Genomic DNA, 22,633 nt, shown 5'->3' with positions numbered 1-22,633 from the left:
GTCGCCTCGTAGGGGTTCTCAGACACAAGCACGTACTGGTCCGTACGGACAGCACTGCGACCGTTGCGTACATCAACCGTCAAGGTGGTCTACGCTCCCGTCGTATGTCGCGACTCGCCTCCCACCTCCTCCTATGGAGTCAGAAGCATCTGAGGTCGCTTCATGCCGCTTACGTGCCGGGGGCTCTCAACCGTGTGGCCGACGAGCTTTCACGGTTCACCCCCCTGCCCGGAGAATGGCGACTCCATCCCCAGGCGGTTCAGCTGATTTGGAGTGTCTTCGGAGCGGCACAGGTCGACCTGTTCGCCTCTCCGGACACGACCCATTGCCAGTGGTTTTACTCCCTGACCGAGGGGACCCTCGGCACGGACGCCCTGGCTCACAGCTGGCCCCGGGGCCTACGCAAATATGCGTTCCCCCCAGTGAGCCTTCTTGTGCAGACTCTGTGCAAGGTCAGGGAGGAAGAGCAGCAGGTCTTGCTGGTGGCGCCGTACTGGCCCACCAGGACTTGGTTCCCAGAACTCATGCTCCTCTCGACAGCCCCTCCTTGGCCGATTCCTCTGAGGAAGGATCTACTTTCTCAGAGACGGGGCACTCTACGGCACCCGCGTCCAGACCTCTGGAAACTCCATGTCTGGTCCCTGGACGGGACGCGGAGGTTCTGAGTGGTCTGCCACAGGCAGTGGTAGACACTATTGCTTCCGCTAGAGCCCCCTCTACGAGGCGCCTCTATGCGTTAAAGTGGAACCTGTTCGTCGCTTGGAGCTCCTCCCGTCAGGAGGACCCCCGAACTTGCCCGATCGGTGTTGTGCTTTCTTTCCTGCAAGATGGGTTGGAGCGTAGGCTGTCCCCTTCAACCCTCAAAGTGTATGTCGCTGCCATTGCGGCGCATCACGATGCAGTTGACGATAAGTCGGTGGGAAAGCACGACCTGGTCATCAGATTCCTGAAGGGTGCTAGGAGGTTAAACCCTCCTCGCCCTGTACACTCTGTACCCCCTTGGGACTTGACTCTGGTACTGAGAGCTCTCCGGAGTCCTCCCTTTGAGCCTTTGCTGACAGTAGAGCTTGATATCCTGTCTATTAAGACAGCGCTCCTGTTAGCATTGGCTTCTTTTAAAAGGGTCGGGGATCTGCAAGCATTTTCGGTCGACGAATCGTGCCTAGAGTTCGGGCCGGGCCTGTCCCACGTAACACTGAGACCCCGCCCCGGATATGTGCCCAAGGTTCCTACCACTCCGTTTAGAGATCAGGTAGTGAACCTGCAAGCGCTGCCCCAGGAGGAGGCAGACCCAGCCCTAGCTTTTCTCTGTCCCGTCCGCTCCTTGCGGTGTTACGTTGACAGAACGCAAAGCTTCAGGACCTCAGACCAGCTCCTTGTCTGTTACGGAGGCCGGCAGAAGGGGAAGGCCGTCTCCAAGCAGAGGTTAGCCCACTGGATAGTGGATGCCATCACCCGAGCCTATGAGGCTCAGGGTGAGCCTTGTCCCCCCAGGTTGCGCGCTCACTCAACTAGAGGGGTTGCCGCTTCCTGGGCGTTGGCTCAAGGCGCCTCGCTGACAGACATTTGTAGAGCTGGGGGCTGGGCGACACCTAACACGTTTGCTAGGTTCTATAACCTCCGTGTGGAACCGGTTTCCTCCCGGGTTCTGGCTTCGTCCAGTGGGTCGAGGGAATAGGTTGTGTCGGCTTGCTGCGCCACTCTGTAATCAGATAAGTGCGTCTCTTCCGCTCCGCTGGCACCCTAAGTGGTAGCCTCGTTGAGTTCCTCCATCACCCCCTCGGTGCCCGGCGTGGCGGACCGCCCGGCGCCAGGTTTGCTCCTCTAGCAAGAGTTGTCTAGCAGACTGGGTGTTCAGTGGTCTTGAGTACCGCTTTTGCCACGTGCAGTCCAGCCGTGTCTTCCCCCGACGGACTCGCTCCGTCGTCCTTGTTGAATGTGCTCTCAATTCCAATGGTTGGGACCATCTCAGGGACTCCATATGTTCACTATGTGAATTCATATGAGTATTCCAGGCCAGTTCAGGCATTCTGGTTTTCCGCAGTGTGCCTCCCCCCCCCGGGGGTTGAGGTACGCTTCCCAGTGTTATCCAATGTCCTCTGTGTGGGTCTTGCGGAACAGCAGTGGATTCCTAGCAGCCCCCGAAAATTATTCGAAACTGCTGTAGGGCGGCTTAGCTGGGCACTGGAAGGGGCCAGCACCATGGCGTTTTATTAAGGATCCCAATTTCGTCAGGGTAACCCGACGTACCTCGGAGTTCCCTGGACGAAAGGGAACGTCTCGGTTACGTATGTAACCCTCGTTCCCTGAGTACAGGGAACGGAGACGTACGTCCCTTTGCCATGTGGCTGTACCTTCGCGGGGGTCCGTTACTTCGGCTCCTCAGCGAAAAGCGATGATGCAATGTTTACTTCCGTTTTTTATACCCGCGCTGACGGGCGGGTCCGCGGAATGCAAATGTTGCATGCCAATGTTCATTGGCTTTTTGTTAGTTTCTCGAAGGTGATAGGCTCCCTAGCGTGATCCCAATTTCGTCAGGGTAACCCGACGTACGTCTCCATTCCCTGTACTCAGGGAACGAGGGTTACATACGTAACCGAGACGTTATACTTAACCCTCTGGGGACCAAAAACGCGCTGGCGCGTTTTCCTCGTTTTTTTCCACATAGCAGCAAAATAGACTTAAAATACTCCCGTCATTTTTTGTCATACAGGCTTAAGAAATATGAAAAAATAAACTGTTAAATGTCTTCTTATTTTTGGGTTCACTTATAATCGAAATAAAAAATTGTGCTTTTGTAAAATAAAGAAAGTAAACAGGGTGTGCTTTCTGCCTCTCCGTCTCCGTGAACTTTTTTTCTAGTGCACGTCTCTAAACTTAAACAAAACTTAGCGAATACTATTCACTCAGACATGAGATATATATCTCTATAATCATATAAGTGTGTAGTTTTAAATTATCTAATTCAAAACTAAAACATATATTCTCTGTTTATGCAATCTATATAAAAAGAGCGAAAGATCAGCCGTTCTCATTATCGTTCTGCCACCTCATTACTCTGCTAATGTGACACGCCCATGAAGAGCGCGCCGCTATTCAAACGCAGATGATCTGAGGCAACACATGCAAACCAGTCAACGCCCACAACAGCTGGATAACACTCGCTGTGAGGAATAATAATATCGTGATAATCCTGGAAATTTTACCTCAAACGTGCTGTAGTAGCCTAACAACGGATCCAGCTGCAGATCATCAGTAAGTGCTTTGTTCTAATCGCGATATGAAATGGTGTCTGTAAACCACAAAAGACTGTTTAAATTTGAATCGCGTTTCTGTGTTTGAATGAATGCACGGAGCATATGAATGTTGTTGTTTACTACAGCTCGCGCGTGTCTGTGTGAGAATGAAACATTCTATATTGCATACCTGCAAACTTGTCGCTTTTCGGCGACAATCGCCGTTTTCATTGTCAATTGGGTCATTCACGTGAATCGTGTGGAACCGGAGAGTTTTTCTTTTTTTTTTTTGGGGGGGGGGGGGGGGATCTCAATCTCAACTGAGCTCGCGCCTATCAAGAGAGGGAGGTGGGGGTGGGCTTGCGTGCCATGTAGGCCATTGGACAATTCTTATAAATTACTTTTTTTTGCTGGACCAATCGGAATCTCAGCGCCTGCTTCAGGATTTTGAAACACACTGCCATCTGTGTTCGCGCCTGTCAAGAGACACCTGACCTATTATGTGGAAATTGAATTCAAGGTAAGTCAGTCTTTTTGGAGCTAAACAACAGATATTTGTTTGCTTACGTCAAATAACTTCAGCTAGCGGGTTTTTTTTTTACATACAGTTAGCCTATGCTTCGAGCAAAATGCTTAATAGCAAGCAATACAAGCGGATCCAATGCTGGAATTTCCGTTAGCAAGATAGCAGATTTTCTAGCCATCTAACATTATTAGCTAACTTAGTTGTAATGTTAAATTCCTGCATTGTCTGACCGTCTTGCTAACTAAAGTTATCCATTTAGCTTGCTACGTAAGTATTTAGTATTTCAGATAGCCAACTTAGGTTGTAACCTTATCATTAGTTCTCTGCCCTGAGTTCTGGCTACTACTCCAATTCTGAGCTACCCTGATTAACGACACGTTATGGAGGCTGTCGTGTGCGCAGCAGTCATTCAAGTCAGCTGGAAGTGTAGCCCTACTTTTAAAGCGTTTTTGATGTGTTGATGTGGGTAGATGTGACTGTTTAGACAACAGCTGATGCGAGAGTAATACAGTGCGTAATAGGGATGGCACGGTACATAAAAACACATCCAAACCGTATGTGACCGCAGAGTGTCCGGCCTGACCGCCAAGGGGCCGTTCACATATCACCCTTTTGCGCGCTCCGGTCGTTATTTCAAATGTAACGTTAGGCACGCGCGGCAACCGCGCTCATAATTGAAGTGACGCGCTCATTTTTTCCAGGCGCAGTGAGGTGAAAAAAAAAATCACCCAAACACTACGGGTGTTTTTCTCTTCTCCGTTAAAAAATCTTGTAGATCAGCAAGCGTTATTCGGTGGTGGAAATCCATTAGCTACTAAAACTTCTTTGCCGTTGTGGAGAGCTCAGTGCATGCATGGTTGCATAGCGACGACAGACGCCACGGGAAAATCAGATAGACTAACGTGCATTGTAAATATCAGTAATTTATGTGGGTTTTTTTTTATGTTTTTCTTTTTTCTTTTTATAAAAATTAGTTAGAGGCTGAAATATGTGAGGTTTATCTTTTTTATAAAACCTTTTGTCAACTTTATTTGAACTTGTGCATGTTAACATGTTGCAAGACACTCCTTTACAATCTGGCCATCATTTTTAATATTATTATTTTAATGTTTATGTAAATAAAAAGTGCATATTGATGCTAATTTTATTTGTTATTTGCTGGTTTTCGACATAAAACTTAATTCAGGATTCTGTGATATATACTGTGATAATACTGTATCCTGGATAATTCAGCTATATATCATATGCTGAAATAAATTTCTGGAGAGTTAAAGATTAAAAGAAAAAATAATAACAAGAACCATTAAGAACCGAAAACCGTGACCCTAAAACCGTGATACGAACCGAACCGTGTTTTTTGTGAACCGTGCCACCCCTAGTGCGTAACATAAAGCAGTTTGACGTCTTGTTGTATTGGATGTGCCGCATTACTTGTAAACAATGTCTATTTATAATCTGGCGAACGTGCAAGGCTAATGCACCAAACTCGCCGACAGCAAATTTCTGTATACCGGTAATAAAGGGCTACATTTTGCATCCAAAGCTGTCATTTGAAATCTTTGCATTGTATTGTGTGCTACAGCATTATATGTAATGAATATTCATGTTAAATCCCACCCAGGGCAGCTCAGAATTAGAGTAGCCTTATATCTTGAAAACATCCTTGGTTCGATGAGATTGGCTAACTTATCCTGTGTTCATTTTCCATTTTAGAATGAGGGAGCTGAATGAGGAGGACTCATTGTATGTTGCACAACTAGACTCATCAGGGAGGTGCAAGTGGAGCTGGGCATGGCTCAAGGTGGAAGTGAGGCAGGAAGTGCAGGGTGTTGAGCATACATTGCCTCTGTCATTGTATTTCAAAAAAATAGATAAGGCAGGACATGCCAGATGTACCTTATGTACAAAAGAAATAAACTATGCCAAGAAGGGGGTGCATGCCCTAACATCCCACTGTGCCACATCCAAACACAGAGAAAAAGTGTTGACAATTTTGACAACCAGGAGCATTTTTAGTCCCTCTGATAATGCTGTTGAGACCCAGGGACCAGAAGCAATGAGAGAGAGGGATAGAGGGAAATTACCTGTGTCCACGTTTCAGCGTGTTGCGAATGCAGAGGTTTAGTACCAAGTATTTATACAGAAAATGTAATGAATTGTTGGATTGAATGAATTATATTTTGAACACTAGCACTTTGAGATTGGTTTATTCAGTGTAAAGAGCACTGCAAATAAAATGCATTAATAATTATTGAACAGAAGTGTATTTTGATGTATACTGTATATTGTATATCAGCCATACAATACAGGCAGACAATTTCATCATAGTAGATCTATGTAGGGATACTTTGCAAGGTTGCATTTTAATGATTTTAATTTGTTTTACTATCAGGCAATGGTTCTGGGCACTTTGGCAGAGCACTCACTGCCATTCACAATGGCCCCCGTCATTGTCAACCTTGCGCAGACGCTGGCACAGGACAAAGTGGCTCTGAGCCGCATGAAGTTGTCGCGAACAGCAGCGAAATATAAAATGGTTCATGGGGAAGACATTCTCCGACCGCATCATCAGCAACATCAAAAAGTTACCATTCTCCATCAATCTTGATGAGGCTACCTCAAGTAGTGACAAAAAGGTAATGCAGTAATGGTATTAATAGAATAGTAATTCCTAGGATTTATACAATGCTATACAATATAATTACACCTAAAGCAATTACAGGAGAACACCGGCCATGCATATGCCATCAAGCTTACACAGTGCTTTCATTTGGAGAAATAACATGAACATTTGGCACAATATTTACTTTATATAAAGCATGTCTGCCCACATAGGTTCGCTTTATCTGCTGTCCTGATATTCGGTTAATATTGTTATTTTTCCTAATGACAGCACTCAGTAACCTCGATCAAGGGGATGTGAGTTAAAAACAGTCAATATTCTCAATGGTCTTCTCATTTATACAGGTGCTCTCCATTTTGGTGAGCTATTATAATCCAGAGAGGAAGGCTGTTGATGTGGAGCACCTTGGGTCGTTTGAAGTACTTAAGGTAACTGCAACAACCCTGGAGAATGCCCTGGACAAATTCTTCACAGACAATGATATCCCGTGGTCCAACATGGTGAGCATGATGATGGATTCCTGCGCAGTGATGCGAGGCAGCAAGTCTGGCCTGGAAACTAGAGTTCGACACAACCACTGCTCAGAGCTTCTAGATATCGACGGGGACTCATGCCATCACATGCATAATGCGTCAAAGAGATTTTACATTGCTTTCAACGGTCATCTAGAACAGCTCTTCAGTGACCTTCATACTGATCACAAGTGGGCTTCTGACCAGGTAAATTCATACAGGAGTGTAGAGCACTTGTGTATAGCTCTTTTCCACCTTGACAGCACTGAATGGCCTCTTATTCACCCATTTCGCCAATGGCAGCAGCTGCCATGCGGGTATCCTGCTCATTAGAAGCAATTTGGGTTTCATTCTCTTTCCCAAGGACATTTTTGACAAAACAATAATAAGGCCATCAAATGGCATTCAAATTCTATGTATGTATATATATATATATATATATATATATATATATATATTATATGTGTGTTCTTTCTATTTGTCAGCGGGCTTATCTCCAAGAGATCTGTGATTACATGAGCATTCCCGGTTCAACTCCAAAGAGATTCATCCCACACCGTTGGCTGTCGTCTTATGATGTTGGACTCAGCACTCAAACCATGCTTCCTGCTTATAAGGTCCTATTCTTGGGGTTCATGAATGCAGAAGACAAGGCTCTGTACAAAGAACCTTTGGAAAAACTCTATGATGCTCATCATAAGAATGAAAAGGCCCAGAGACACATTCAGACTTTTCATAAGGACCTCAGTGGGAAAGGTAAATCAACACATGGCTGTTGTAGATTGGCTGGGTAATGTGGCCAAATTATGGGAATATCTATGGTGTGTCAACATTGGCCTGCATGGTCACTATCTGACATTTGCTTGGGTAAATCAACAAATTAGAGCTTTGATATATTCTCTTCCAGGAATGACACAGCAGGGCAGAGACAGAAAGCAGCAGTTGGTTAAGAAACTGGCATGAAGACACCAAAACAGAGCTCCATCTCAGTGTCTACATAGGCGTCCTGGCTCTTCTGAAAGAATATGTTATGGTGTTCCAGGTATATTGAAATAGTGTTTCACAACTATGTTCTATCATACATTTTGGATAGTTTTAAATGCTACCCCAGAGGTATTTTAACATATTGTATTTTATGTTACCAGTGTAACTGGTTGTGTCTTACTGAGCTTGTATGGTGGAAATTCATATTCATCTCTCACTTGTACAATATAACTACTTCCTCAGGGTCGTGACACCCTTGTGCACAAGTTGCATGACAAGCAGCTGCAGGTTTTCACCAACTTTCTTGCATGCTTTGTGAAGCCAGAACACCTGCCACCAATCCCCAGGACCCTGGCAGGTCTCGAACTCAAGGGAGACAAACTGCTGACTGCAAGAGATCTGTATGTGGGTCGTGTGGCAGATAGATTCAGACGGGAGCATCCAAAACACCATGTGAGTGGATTAAAATTAGTTACCCAACTTTTGGACAAAAAACATTTGCCAATGGTAAAGGAGCACTACTATACCAGTGTGTTATTGTTGATATTTATACAGATGCTGAAGCCCTTCCTGGACCAAGTACTCCAGGGATACATTGCTTGTGGGGAATACCTGCAGAGAAAGCTGCCACTGGAGAGCATGACCCTACAGTGCCTGTCTGCTGTTGACCCTATTGCGAGGGGGCACTCCAAGACTGGACATCTGCTGAGAGAACTGATGGAGATGCTAAGCAAGTTTCTCCCTGCTGATGTGGATGTTCAGCAAGAGGTTAGCTGAATAATGCACGTCCCTATTATTAGTATGTAATGTGTTTGTGAGTCTTGTGTATGGATGCTTTTGATGTTTACTGTTGTTGTTTAATTTTTAACTTCATATCTTGCTTCTGTGGAGGTTAAATGTGCCTGGTGGGATAATTAAATAGTTCTTATCTTGCCTTAGATTCTCCAGTATGGTGTGGACCAGAGCCTGCCAACATTCACTGATGGAGAAGATGCTGTCAGCTGGTGGGCAGATGTTTCTGATACAGGAAGGTACCCAGCACACAGCATTGTCTGTGTTCCATGGGCCACTGATTGAGTCATCTTTCAGTTACATGTCAGAAATCATTAACTCAAAAAGTGGCAGCATGAGCATCAGCACTCTGAGTGCCATCCAAACTGTTAAACGCACCATGCTGACCCAAAAGAAGACTGCAGTAGAAATGTTCAATAGAGAAGACATAAAGTATGGACCAGTGGATCAGAAGATATGTCAAAACATCCTGTCGGCTGGAAGTAAGGACAAAAGCTTTAAGAAAGCAAGCAGCCTTGAAGGAGATGGAGAGACGGAGGGTGTTCGACTGCCAGCCATCCTCAAGCGCTGTCGCAGCCAGAAAAAACCAAGGCAGAAGAGGAGGCTTTGGCCAGAAGGAGGCATGCGGCCAAACAACGAAAGTGAGCTTGTGAAACCCTTGTCCAGGCTAAGAAGAAAAAAAATGAATGTTTTTCAGTAAAACATAACATTTTTCAGTATTTTTTTCATTAAAGAAAATTAATGTTTTTCAGTTTCCCTCCATGGCGTTTGCGTGCATGTGTGTTTGTGAAACCCTTGTCCAGGCTAAGAAGGAAAAAATAAATGTTTTTCAGTATAATATAATTTGTGTTTTGGTTCTTTTGTTGTTTTCTTATTTTAGTGTCATGCCCTAACACTTACTTGAGTTCACAGTGTCAGCGTCGCCGTTTTTTTCAAGATGTTTCCAACTCTGAACCAATTCTGTAGTAATATATATAGCCTATAGCCTGTATGTATGTATGTATCTATGTATATATATGTGTGTGTGTTGTCTTTGCATTCTTTCTTGTTGCTCAGTGACACCTGAACGGCTCATTAGTATGCAGCATTAGCAGGTCTTTGTCTTCTCTCAGGTGTGAATTAGGACATTATTCATGACCTTGTTGGATCATTCACGCCCACCTGCATATTGCCTTTCCAAACAAAAAGTGTCTTACAAAATTTAAATCAATCTATTGTTTAATGTGAACGATTAGCCCGGATGATTTTCAGATCATTTTGAAGTAAAAACTCTAGCCGACAACTTCCATTAGTCAAAAGTATAGTGGGAATATGTGAAGTTGGTAGTTTGTGGTCTTATATCAGAACATTTAAGTTTGAGTTTTTTGAATAACCACGCATAAATAATATTCTCTCAAAAATGCAAACATGTACATACATGTTGCTCACATATTATGATAGCCATGTTCGTGCTAAATAGAGTGTAATTACACCTTTGCCATTAATATGTTTATAAGCAACTGAAAAAAATACTAATATCAGGTCATGTCAAAACATCTCAAGGACCCCAAAAACACCTTGGTCCCCAGAGGGTTAAGTTAATATTAAGTTATACATAAGTTATGGTCATGGCTAGTTTACATATGCAATAGTAATAAAATCAATGTGCAATAGTTATGAATGAAGAATATTATTATAGATATAAGTTACAACTAAATCGACAAGCAGATGTACAAATATTAAAGTTCAGTATGGCTGGGTTAAAAGTGTTGAAGTGTGTTTAAAAGTTAAAGTGTTTAGAGTGCAGCGTTCAGGGCTCTGATTGCCGCAGGGAAAAAACTGTTCCTCATCCTCTCTGTGCGTGTTTTATGACAGCGCAGACATCTGCCAAACAGTTTGTTGCAAGGGTGATTGGGATCCTTGATAATTCCTCTGGCCCTGTTGTTGCAGCGTGTGATGTATAAGTCATGCAGAGAGGGGAGTGTGGTACTCATTGTCCGCTCAGCGGTCTTCACCCCCCTCTGCAGGGCTCGCTGGTCCCCACAGGAGCTGTTACCGTTCCAGACAGATATTGCTCCAGTTAGTATACTCTGTACAGCAGCAGTGTAAAAGGAAATCAGGATCCGTTGGGAGACCTTGAATCTCCTGAGCTGTCTGAGGTGATAAAGGCGCTGTCTTACCTTTCTCACCACAATGTCCGTGTGTACAGTCCATGATAAATCCTCGGAAATGTGCACTCCGAGGTATTTAAAACTACTCACCCTCTCCACTGGTGTCCCGTCTATCAGGAGAGGGGTGTAGGTCCTGTGACATTTTGGACAGAAATTCACCACCACCTCCTTGGTCTTCTCTTCATCAAGCAGTAGACTGTTTTCCTTGCACCACGTTGTCAGATCTGACACCTCCTGTAGGTAGGCCCGTTCCTCATTGTTAGTGATCATGCCCACCACAACCGTGTCGTCCACAAACTTCAAGATAGTGTTGAAGTTGTGTCTGGCGGCACAGTCGTGGGTGTACAGGGAGTACAGCAAAGGACTCAGTACACAACCCTGAGGGACACCAGTGTTGAGGACGAGGGGTGTGATGTGTGCCCTCCCGCTCTGACAACCTGAGGCCTGGCAGTCCGGAGTATAGCTCCATTTGAGCTATACTTTGAAATCTTGACCGGACCACTGCCCCTTGTATTCTATACCCCAGTAGATCATCTAACCGAGCCTTTTTCCTTAATCCAATTTCTAAATAGTACTTATCTCCAGTAGATTCAGCTAACTGTTGACATTTATTTCAGTTTCTAAATTCTCCAAAGATCTTCTTATCTCTCTAGTTACGTTGTGAGTGTACTGCTGACAGAACTGTTTAATTTGAACCTTGCCAAAGTCCCACCACTGTTGTACTGATTGAAATTCGTGCTTTGTATTCCTGTAATTCTCCCAAAAAAACTTAAGAGTCCCTAAAAAACTTGTCACTCAGCAGAGAAATATTAAGATGCCAGTAAGCACCTCTAGGTTTGAGAGAGTTTAAAATAAAACTACATTGCACCATTCCATGATCTGAAAATAATCGGAATAATTGAACATTTATTAAAAATATTAAGATGATGCTTAAACCCGTAAAATCTATCCCATCTAGCAAATGACATTACATTATCTCTTTCATGAACCCATGTGTATTGTCTCTCAGTTCCATTTAATTGCCTCCATTTAATTTGTGTGTGTGTGTGTGTGTGTGTGTGTGTGTGTGTGTGATTTCCTACTTATTTGGGGTTAAAAAAAAACATTCTACAATTTAGAGTTTTTAAATGTTATTTTTTATTTTACAGCATGTCCACTGTAGTGGACCACAGGACCAATTTAGTTCTAAAAGACAGCCGAACTCAGAAAACAAAACAAAAATGAACAGAATGTGGCTGTTTAATCCAAGAATAAATTCAACATAAAAAAAATCTAAAGTAATTATTATTTTCGATTGTTTCACTTGCTTAGTAGTGATACTCCTGGAAGCATTTTCTCTTTTTGGTAATGCAGAGAAACATCTTGCTTTTGCAGCCCTTATTTCTGCATGGTTAATGTCATGGTGTCTGGTTCATGTTCCTTGGTGTCCACTAGAGGTCCTCGTCCCCCACGGTCTCTGTCACATTGTGAACTGCATTCCCCACAATCCTTGTCTGTTGTAATCACTGTTCATTGCACTCAGCTGTTCCCCTTCATCATTGTTCCCAGCTGTTCCCTGTTTCATTGTTAGTTCTGTGTGTGTATATATACCCTGGTTGTTTCAATATTTGTAACCGAGTCATTGTCTATTATTCTATTTGTCAGCGGGCTTATCTCCAAGAGATCTGTGATTACATGAGCATTCCCGGTTCAACTCCAAAGAGATTCATCCCACACCGTTGGCTGTCGTCTTATGATGTTGGACTCAGCACTCAAACCATGCTTCCTGCTTATAAGGTCCTATTCTTGGGGTTCATGAATGCAGAAGACAAGGCTCTGTACAAAGAACCTTTGGAAAAACTCTATGATGCTCATCATAAGAATGAAAAGGCCCAGAGACACATTCAGACTTTTCATAAGGACCTCAGTGGGAAAGGTAAATCAACACATGGCTGTTGTAGATTGGCTGGGTAATGTGGCCAAATTATGGGAATATCTATGGTGTGTCAACATTGGCCTGCATGGTCACTATCTGACATTTGCTTGGGTAAATCAACAAATTAGAGCTTTGATATATTCTCTTCCAGGAATGACACAGCAGGGCAGAGACAGAAAGCAGCAGTTGGTTAAGAAACTGGCATGAAGACACCAAAACAGAGCTCCATCTCAGTGTCTACATAGGCGTCCTGGCTCTTCTGAAAGAATATGTTATGGTGTTCCAGGTATATTGAAATAGTGTTTCACAACTATGTTCTATCATACATTTTGGATAGTTTTAAATGCTACCCCAGAGGTATTTTAACATATTGTATTTTATGTTACCAGTGTAACTGGTTGTGTCTTACTGAGCTTGTATGGTGGAAATTCATATTCATCTCTCACTTGTACAATATAACTACTTCCTCAGGGTCGTGACACCCTTGTGCACAAGTTGCATGACAAGCAGCTGCAGGTTTTCACCAACTTTCTTGCATGCTTTGTGAAGCCAGAACACCTGCCACCAATCCCCAGGACCCTGGCAGGTCTCGAACTCAAGGGAGACAAACTGCTGACTGCAAGAGATCTGTATGTGGGTCGTGTGGCAGATAGATTCAGACGGGAGCATCCAAAACACCATGTGAGTGGATTAAAATTAGTTACCCAACTTTTGGACAAAAAACATTTGCCAATGGTAAAGGAGCACTACTATACCAGTGTGTTATTGTTGATATTTATACAGATGCTGAAGCCCTTCCTGGACCAAGTACTCCAGGGATACATTGCTTGTGGGGAATACCTGCAGAGAAAGCTGCCACTGGAGAGCATGACCCTACAGTGCCTGTCTGCTGTTGACCCTATTGCGAGGGGGCACTCCAAGACTGGACATCTGCTGAGAGAACTGATGGAGATGCTAAGCAAGTTTCTCCCTGCTGATGTGGATGTTCAGCAAGAGGTTAGCTGAATAATGCACGTCCCTATTATTAGTATGTAATGTGTTTGTGAGTCTTGTGTATGGATGCTTTTGATGTTTACTGTTGTTGTTTAATTTTTAACTTCATATCTTGCTTCTGTGGAGGTTAAATGTGCCTGGTGGGATAATTAAATAGTTCTTATCTTGCCTTAGATTCTCCAGTATGGTGTGGACCAGAGCCTGCCAACATTCACTGATGGAGAAGATGCTGTCAGCTGGTGGGCAGATGTTTCTGATACAGGAAGGTACCCAGCACACAGCATTGTCTGTGTTCCATGGGCCACTGATTGAGTCATCTTTCAGTTACATGTCAGAAATCATTAACTCAAAAAGTGGCAGCATGAGCATCAGCACTCTGAGTGCCATCCAAACTGTTAAACGCACCATGCTGACCCAAAAGAAGACTGCAGTAGAAATGTTCAATAGAGAAGACATAAAGTATGGACCAGTGGATCAGAAGATATGTCAAAACATCCTGTCGGCTGGAAGTAAGGACAAAAGCTTTAAGAAAGCAAGCAGCCTTGAAGGAGATGGAGAGACGGAGGGTGTTCGACTGCCAGCCATCCTCAAGCGCTGTCGCAGCCAGAAAAAACCAAGGCAGAAGAGGAGGCTTTGGCCAGAAGGAGGCATGCGGCCAAACAACGAAAGTGAGCTTGTGAAACCCTTGTCCAGGCTAAGAAGAAAAAAAATGAATGTTTTTCAGTAAAACATAACATTTTTCAGTATTTTTTTCATTAAAGAAAATTAATGTTTTTCAGTTTCCCTCCATGGCGTTTGCGTGCATGTGTGTTTGTGAAACCCTTGTCCAGGCTAAGAAGGAAAAAATAAATGTTTTTCAGTATAATATAATTTGTGTTTTGGTTCTTTTGTTGTTTTCTTATTTTAGTGTCATGCCCTAACACTTACTTGAGTTCACAGTGTCAGCGTCGCCGTTTTTTTCAAGATGTTTCCAACTCTGAACCAATTCTGTAGTAATATATATAGCCTATAGCCTGTATGTATGTATGTATCTATGTATATATATGTGTGTGTGTTGTCTTTGCATTCTTTCTTGTTGCTCAGTGACACCTGAACGGCTCATTAGTATGCAGCATTAGCAGGTCTTTGTCTTCTCTCAGGTGTGAATTAGGACATTATTCATGACCTTGTTGGATCATTCACGCCCACCTGCATATTGCCTTTCCAAACAAAAAGTGTCTTACAAAATTTAAATCAATCTATTGTTTAATGTGAACGATTAGCCCGGATGATTTTCAGATCATTTTGAAGTAAAAACTCTAGCCGACAACTTCCATTAGTCAAAAGTATAGTGGGAATATGTGAAGTTGGTAGTTTGTGGTCTTATATCAGAACATTTAAGTTTGAGTTTTTTGAATAACCACGCATAAATAATATTCTCTCAAAAATGCAAACATGTACATACATGTTGCTCACATATTATGATAGCCATGTTCGTGCTAAATAGAGTGTAATTACACCTTTGCCATTAATATGTTTATAAGCAACTGAAAAAAATACTAATATCAGGTCATGTCAAAACATCTCAAGGACCCCAAAAACACCTTGGTCCCCAGAGGGTTAAGTTAATATTAAGTTATACATAAGTTATGGTCATGGCTAGTTTACATATGCAATAGTAATAAAATCAATGTGCAATAGTTATGAATGAAGAATATTATTATAGATATAAGTTACAACTAAATCGACAAGCAGATGTACAAATATTAAAGTTCAGTATGGCTGGGTTAAAAGTGTTGAAGTGTGTTTAAAAGTTAAAGTGTTTAGAGTGCAGCGTTCAGGGCTCTGATTGCCGCAGGGAAAAAACTGTTCCTCATCCTCTCTGTGCGTGTTTTATGACAGCGCAGACATCTGCCAAACAGTTTGTTGCAAGGGTGATTGGGATCCTTGATAATTCCTCTGGCCCTGTTGTTGCAGCGTGTGATGTATAAGTCATGCAGAGAGGGGAGTGTGGTACTCATTGTCCGCTCAGCGGTCTTCACCCCCCTCTGCAGGGCTCGCTGGTCCCCACAGGAGCTGTTACCGTTCCAGACAGATATTGCTCCAGTTAGTATACTCTGTACAGCAGCAGTGTAAAAGGAAATCAGGATCCGTTGGGAGACCTTGAATCTCCTGAGCTGTCTGAGGTGATAAAGGCGCTGTCTTACCTTTCTCACCACAATGTCCGTGTGTACAGTCCATGATAAATCCTCGGAAATGTGCACTCCGAGGTATTTAAAACTACTCACCCTCTCCACTGGTGTCCCGTCTATCAGGAGAGGGGTGTAGGTCCTGTGACATTTTGGACAGAAATTCACCACCACCTCCTTGGTCTTCTCTTCATCAAGCAGTAGACTGTTTTCCTTGCACCACGTTGTCAGATCTGACACCTCCTGTAGGTAGGCCCGTTCCTCATTGTTAGTGATCATGCCCACCACAACCGTGTCGTCCACAAACTTCAAGATAGTGTTGAAGTTGTGTCTGGCGGCACAGTCGTGGGTGTACAGGGAGTACAGCAAAGGACTCAGTACACAACCCTGAGGGACACCAGTGTTGAGGACGAGGGGTGTGATGTGTGCCCTCCCGCTCTGACAACCTGAGGCCTGGCAGTCCGGAGTATAGCTCCATTTGAGCTATACTTTGAAATCTTGACCGGACCACTGCCCCTTGTATTCTATACCCCAGTAGATCATCTAACCGAGCCTTTTTCCTTAATCCAATTTCTAAATAGTACTTATCTCCAGTAGATTCAGCTAACTGTTGACATTTATTTCAGTTTCTAAATTCTCCAAAGATCTTCTTATCTCTCTAGTTACGTTGTGAGTGTACTGCTGACAGAACTGTTTAATTTGAACCTTGCCAAAGTCCCACCACTGTTGTACTGATTGAAATTCGTGCTTTGTATTCCTGTAATTCTCCCAAAAAAACTTAAGAGTCCCTAAAAAACTTGTCACTCAGCAGAGAAATATTAAGATGCCAGTAAGCACCTCTAGGTTTGAGAGAGTTTAAAATAAAACTACATTGCACCATTCCATGATCTGAAAATAATCGGAATAATTGAACATTTATTAAAAATATTAAGATGATGCTTAAACCCGTAAAATCTATCCCATCTAGCAAATGACATTACATTATCTCTTTCATGAACCCATGTGTATTGTCTCTCAGTTCCATTTAATTGCCTCCATTTAATTTGTGTGTGTGTGTGTGTGTGTGTGTGTGTGTGTGTGTGATTTCCTACTTATTTGGGGTTAAAAAAAAACATTCTACAATTTAGAGTTTTTAAATGTTATTTTTTATTTTACAGCATGTCCACTGTAGTGGACCACAGGACCAATTTAGTTCTAAAAGACAGCCGAACTCAGAAAACAAAACAAAAATGAACAGAATGTGGCTGTTTAATCCAAGAATAAATTCAACATAAAAAAAATCTAAAGTAATTATTATTTTCGATTGTTTCACTTGCTTAGTAGTGATACTCCTGGAAGCATTTTCTCTTTTTGGTAATGCAGAGAAACATCTTGCTTTTGCAGCCCTTATTTCTGCATGGTTAATGTCATGGTGTCTGGTTCATGTTCCTTGGTGTCCACTAGAGGTCCTCGTCCCCCACGGTCTCTGTCACATTGTGAACTGCATTCCCCACAATCCTTGTCTGTTGTAATCACTGTTCATTGCACTCAGCTGTTCCCCTTCATCATTGTTCCCAGCTGTTCCCTGTTTCATTGTTAGTTCTGTGTGTGTATATATACCCTGGTTGTTTCAATATTTGTAACCGAGTCATTGTCTATTATTCTATTTGTCAGCGGGCTTATCTCCAAGAGATCTGTGATTACATGAGCATTCCCGGTTCAACTCCAAAGAGATTCATCCCACACCGTTGGCTGTCGTCTTATGATGTTGGACTCAGCACTCAAACCATGCTTCCTGCTTATAAGGTCCTATTCTTGGGGTTCATGAATGCAGAAGACAAGGCTCTGTACAAAGAACCTTTGGAAAAACTCTATGATGCTCATCATAAGAATGAAAAGGCCCAGAGACACATTCAGACTTTTCATAAGGACCTCAGTGGGAAAGGTAAATCAACACATGGCTGTTGTAGATTGGCTGGGTAATGTGGCCAAATTATGGGAATATCTATGGTGTGTCAACATTGGCCTGCATGGTCACTATCTGACATTTGCTTGGGTAAATCAACAAATTAGAGCTTTGATATATTCTCTTCCAGGAATGACACAGCAGGGCAGAGACAGAAAGCAGCAGTTGGTTAAGAAACTGGCATGAAGACACCAAAACAGAGCTCCATCTCAGTGTCTACATAGGCGTCCTGGCTCTTCTGAAAGAATATGTTATGGTGTTCCAGGTATATTGAAATAGTGTTTCACAACTATGTTCTATCATACATTTTGGATAGTTTTAAATGCTACCCCAGAGGTATTTTAACATATTGTATTTTATGTTACCAGTGTAACTGGTTGTGTCTTACTGAGCTTGTATGGTGGAAATTCATATTCATCTCTCACTTGTACAATATAACTACTTCCTCAGGGTCGTGACACCCTTGTGCACAAGTTGCATGACAAGCAGCTGCAGGTTTTCACCAACTTTCTTGCATGCTTTGTGAAGCCAGAACACCTGCCACCAATCCCCAGGACCCTGGCAGGTCTCGAACTCAAGGGAGACAAACTGCTGACTGCAAGAGATCTGTATGTGGGTCGTGTGGCAGATAGATTCAGACGGGAGCATCCAAAACACCATGTGAGTGGATTAAAATTAGTTACCCAACTTTTGGACAAAAAACATTTGCCAATGGTAAAGGAGCACTACTATACCAGTGTGTTATTGTTGATATTTATACAGATGCTGAAGCCCTTCCTGGACCAAGTACTCCAGGGATACATTGCTTGTGGGGAATACCTGCAGAGAAAGCTGCCACTGGAGAGCATGACCCTACAGTGCCTGTCTGCTGTTGACCCTATTGCGAGGGGGCACTCCAAGACTGGACATCTGCTGAGAGAACTGATGGAGATGCTAAGCAAGTTTCTCCCTGCTGATGTGGATGTTCAGCAAGAGGTTAGCTGAATAATGCACGTCCCTATTATTAGTATGTAATGTGTTTGTGAGTCTTGTGTATGGATGCTTTTGATGTTTACTGTTGTTGTTTAATTTTTAACTTCATATCTTGCTTCTGTGGAGGTTAAATGTGCCTGGTGGGATAATTAAATAGTTCTTATCTTGCCTTAGATTCTCCAGTATGGTGTGGACCAGAGCCTGCCAACATTCACTGATGGAGAAGATGCTGTCAGCTGGTGGGCAGATGTTTCTGATACAGGAAGGTACCCAGCACACAGCATTGTCTGTGTTCCATGGGCCACTGATTGAGTCATCTTTCAGTTACATGTCAGAAATCATTAACTCAAAAAGTGGCAGCATGAGCATCAGCACTCTGAGTGCCATCCAAACTGTTAAACGCACCATGCTGACCCAAAAGAAGACTGCAGTAGAAATGTTCAATAGAGAAGACATAAAGTATGGACCAGTGGATCAGAAGATATGTCAAAACATCCTGTCGGCTGGAAGTAAGGACAAAAGCTTTAAGAAAGCAAGCAGCCTTGAAGGAGATGGAGAGACGGAGGGTGTTCGACTGCCAGCCATCCTCAAGCGCTGTCGCAGCCAGAAAAAACCAAGGCAGAAGAGGAGGCTTTGGCCAGAAGGAGGCATGCGGCCAAACAACGAAAGTGAGCTTGTGAAACCCTTGTCCAGGCTAAGAAGAAAAAAAATGAATGTTTTTCAGTAAAACATAACATTTTTCAGTATTTTTTTCATTAAAGAAAATTAATGTTTTTCAGTTTCCCTCCATGGCGTTTGCGTGCATGTGTGTTTGTGAAACCCTTGTCCAGGCTAAGAAGGAAAAAATAAATGTTTTTCAGTATAATATAATTTGTGTTTTGGTTCTTTTGTTGTTTTCTTATTTTAGTGTCATGCCCTAACACTTACTTGAGTTCACAGTGTCAGCGTCGCCGTTTTTTTCAAGATGTTTCCAACTCTGAACCAATTCTGTAGTAATATATATAGCCTATAGCCTGTATGTATGTATGTATCTATGTATATATATGTGTGTGTGTTGTCTTTGCATTCTTTCTTGTTGCTCAGTGACACCTGAACGGCTCATTAGTATGCAGCATTAGCAGGTCTTTGTCTTCTCTCAGGTGTGAATTAGGACATTATTCATGACCTTGTTGGATCATTCACGCCCACCTGCATATTGCCTTTCCAAACAAAAAGTGTCTTACAAAATTTAAATCAATCTATTGTTTAATGTGAACGATTAGCCCGGATGATTTTCAGATCATTTTGAAGTAAAAACTCTAGCCGACAACTTCCATTAGTCAAAAGTATAGTGGGAATATGTGAAGTTGGTAGTTTGTGGTCTTATATCAGAACATTTAAGTTTGAGTTTTTTGAATAACCACGCATAAATAATATTCTCTCAAAAATGCAAACATGTACATACATGTTGCTCACATATTATGATAGCCATGTTCGTGCTAAATAGAGTGTAATTACACCTTTGCCATTAATATGTTTATAAGCAACTGAAAAAAATACTAATATCAGGTCATGTCAAAACATCTCAAGGACCCCAAAAACACCTTGGTCCCCAGAGGGTTAAGTTAATATTAAGTTATACATAAGTTATGGTCATGGCTAGTTTACATATGCAATAGTAATAAAATCAATGTGCAATAGTTATGAATGAAGAATATTATTATAGATATAAGTTACAACTAAATCGACAAGCAGATGTACAAATATTAAAGTTCAGTATGGCTGGGTTAAAAGTGTTGAAGTGTGTTTAAAAGTTAAAGTGTTTAGAGTGCAGCGTTCAGGGCTCTGATTGCCGCAGGGAAAAAACTGTTCCTCATCCTCTCTGTGCGTGTTTTATGACAGCGCAGACATCTGCCAAACAGTTTGTTGCAAGGGTGATTGGGATCCTTGATAATTCCTCTGGCCCTGTTGTTGCAGCGTGTGATGTATAAGTCATGCAGAGAGGGGAGTGTGGTACTCATTGTCCGCTCAGCGGTCTTCACCCCCCTCTGCAGGGCTCGCTGGTCCCCACAGGAGCTGTTACCGTTCCAGACAGATATTGCTCCAGTTAGTATACTCTGTACAGCAGCAGTGTAAAAGGAAATCAGGATCCGTTGGGAGACCTTGAATCTCCTGAGCTGTCTGAGGTGATAAAGGCGCTGTCTTACCTTTCTCACCACAATGTCCGTGTGTACAGTCCATGATAAATCCTCGGAAATGTGCACTCCGAGGTATTTAAAACTACTCACCCTCTCCACTGGTGTCCCGTCTATCAGGAGAGGGGTGTAGGTCCTGTGACATTTTGGACAGAAATTCACCACCACCTCCTTGGTCTTCTCTTCATCAAGCAGTAGACTGTTTTCCTTGCACCACGTTGTCAGATCTGACACCTCCTGTAGGTAGGCCCGTTCCTCATTGTTAGTGATCATGCCCACCACAACCGTGTCGTCCACAAACTTCAAGATAGTGTTGAAGTTGTGTCTGGCGGCACAGTCGTGGGTGTACAGGGAGTACAGCAAAGGACTCAGTACACAACCCTGAGGGACACCAGTGTTGAGGACGAGGGGTGTGATGTGTGCCCTCCCGCTCTGACAACCTGAGGCCTGGCAGTCCGGAGTATAGCTCCATTTGAGCTATACTTTGAAATCTTGACCGGACCACTGCCCCTTGTATTCTATACCCCAGTAGATCATCTAACCGAGCCTTTTTCCTTAATCCAATTTCTAAATAGTACTTATCTCCAGTAGATTCAGCTAACTGTTGACATTTATTTCAGTTTCTAAATTCTCCAAAGATCTTCTTATCTCTCTAGTTACGTTGTGAGTGTACTGCTGACAGAACTGTTTAATTTGAACCTTGCCAAAGTCCCACCACTGTTGTACTGATTGAAATTCGTGCTTTGTATTCCTGTAATTCTCCCAAAAAAACTTAAGAGTCCCTAAAAAACTTGTCACTCAGCAGAGAAATATTAAGATGCCAGTAAGCACCTCTAGGTTTGAGAGAGTTTAAAATAAAACTACATTGCACCATTCCATGATCTGAAAATAATCGGAATAATTGAACATTTATTAAAAATATTAAGATGATGCTTAAACCCGTAAAATCTATCCCATCTAGCAAATGACATTACATTATCTCTTTCATGAACCCATGTGTATTGTCTCTCAGTTCCATTTAATTGCCTCCATTTAATTTGTGTGTGTGTGTGTGTGTGTGTGTGTGTGTGTGATTTCCTACTTATTTGGGGTTAAAAAAAAACATTCTACAATTTGAGTTTTTAAATGTTATTTTTTATTTTACAGCATGTCCACTGTAGTGGACCACAGGACCAATTTAGTTCTAAAAGACAGCCGAACTCAGAAAACAAAACAAAAATGAACAGAATGTGGCTGTTTAATCCAAGAATAAATTCAACATAAAAAAAATCTAAAGTAATTATTATTTTCGATTGTTTCACTTGCTTAGTAGTGATACTCCTGGAAGCATTTTCTCTTTTTGGTAATGCAGAGAAACATCTTGCTTTTGCAGCCCTTATTTCTGCATGGTTAATGTCATGGTGTCTGGTTCATGTTCCTTGGTGTCCACTAGAGGTCCTCGTCCCCCACGGTCTCTGTCACATTGTGAACTGCATTCCCCAAAATCCTTGTCTGTTGTAATCACTGTTCATTGCACTCAGCTGTTCCCCTTCATCATTGTTCCCAGCTGTTCCCTGTTTCATTGTTAGTTCTGTGTGTGTATATATACCCTGGTTGTTTCAATATTTGTAACCGAGTCATTGTCTATTATCACGCCACTTCTG

The 22,633-nt window shown here is 42.6% G+C and overlaps 3 protein-coding genes and 1 long non-coding RNA gene across 5 annotated transcripts in view; 3 read left to right on the top strand and 1 right to left on the bottom strand.

The window, feature by feature from the left end:
• LOC306999438 overlaps nucleotides 1-22,633 on the bottom strand; it is a 743,560-nt gene that overhangs the window by 689,481 nt on the left and 31,446 nt on the right. The window lies entirely within an intron of this gene.
• On the top strand, nucleotides 3,710-9,412 carry LOC306998263 (uncharacterized protein). Of its 2 annotated transcripts, none has more exons than XM_079612185.1 (9): nucleotides 3,710-3,756; nucleotides 5,476-5,588; nucleotides 6,155-6,398; nucleotides 6,730-7,104; nucleotides 7,383-7,653; nucleotides 7,805-7,939; nucleotides 8,125-8,334; nucleotides 8,437-8,649; nucleotides 8,821-9,412. In XM_079612185.1, the coding sequence occupies exons 3-6, from the start codon at nucleotides 6,303-6,305 to the stop codon at nucleotides 7,858-7,860; spliced, it is 798 nt and encodes a 265-aa protein (XP_079468311.1). In that variant the 5' UTR covers nucleotides 3,710-3,756; nucleotides 5,476-5,588; nucleotides 6,155-6,302; the 3' UTR covers nucleotides 7,861-7,939; nucleotides 8,125-8,334; nucleotides 8,437-8,649; nucleotides 8,821-9,412. The 2 variants fall into 2 exon arrangements, with proteins under 2 accessions (XP_079468311.1, XP_079468312.1); XM_079612186.1 differs by having other exon boundaries at nucleotides 5,476-5,881.
• On the top strand, nucleotides 12,461-14,503 carry LOC306998548 (uncharacterized protein). The gene is made up of 5 exons (XM_079612735.1): nucleotides 12,461-12,738; nucleotides 12,890-13,024; nucleotides 13,210-13,419; nucleotides 13,522-13,734; nucleotides 13,906-14,503. Exons 2-5 carry the CDS (start codon nucleotides 13,013-13,015, stop codon nucleotides 14,041-14,043), a joined length of 573 nt encoding a protein of 190 aa, XP_079468861.1. The 5' UTR covers nucleotides 12,461-12,738; nucleotides 12,890-13,012; the 3' UTR covers nucleotides 14,044-14,503.
• Nucleotides 17,546-19,586, top strand: LOC306999602 (uncharacterized protein). The gene is made up of 5 exons (XM_079614430.1): nucleotides 17,546-17,823; nucleotides 17,975-18,109; nucleotides 18,295-18,504; nucleotides 18,607-18,819; nucleotides 18,991-19,586. The coding sequence occupies exons 2-5, from the start codon at nucleotides 18,098-18,100 to the stop codon at nucleotides 19,126-19,128; spliced, it is 573 nt and encodes a 190-aa protein (XP_079470556.1). The 5' UTR covers nucleotides 17,546-17,823; nucleotides 17,975-18,097; the 3' UTR covers nucleotides 19,129-19,586.

Source organism: Phoxinus phoxinus, assembly GCF_949152265.1.
Source record: "Phoxinus phoxinus genome assembly, chromosome: 5".
Classification (NCBI taxonomy): Eukaryota; Metazoa; Chordata; class Actinopteri; order Cypriniformes; family Leuciscidae; genus Phoxinus; species Phoxinus phoxinus.
This window is presented reverse-complemented; position numbering and strand designations above follow the sequence as displayed.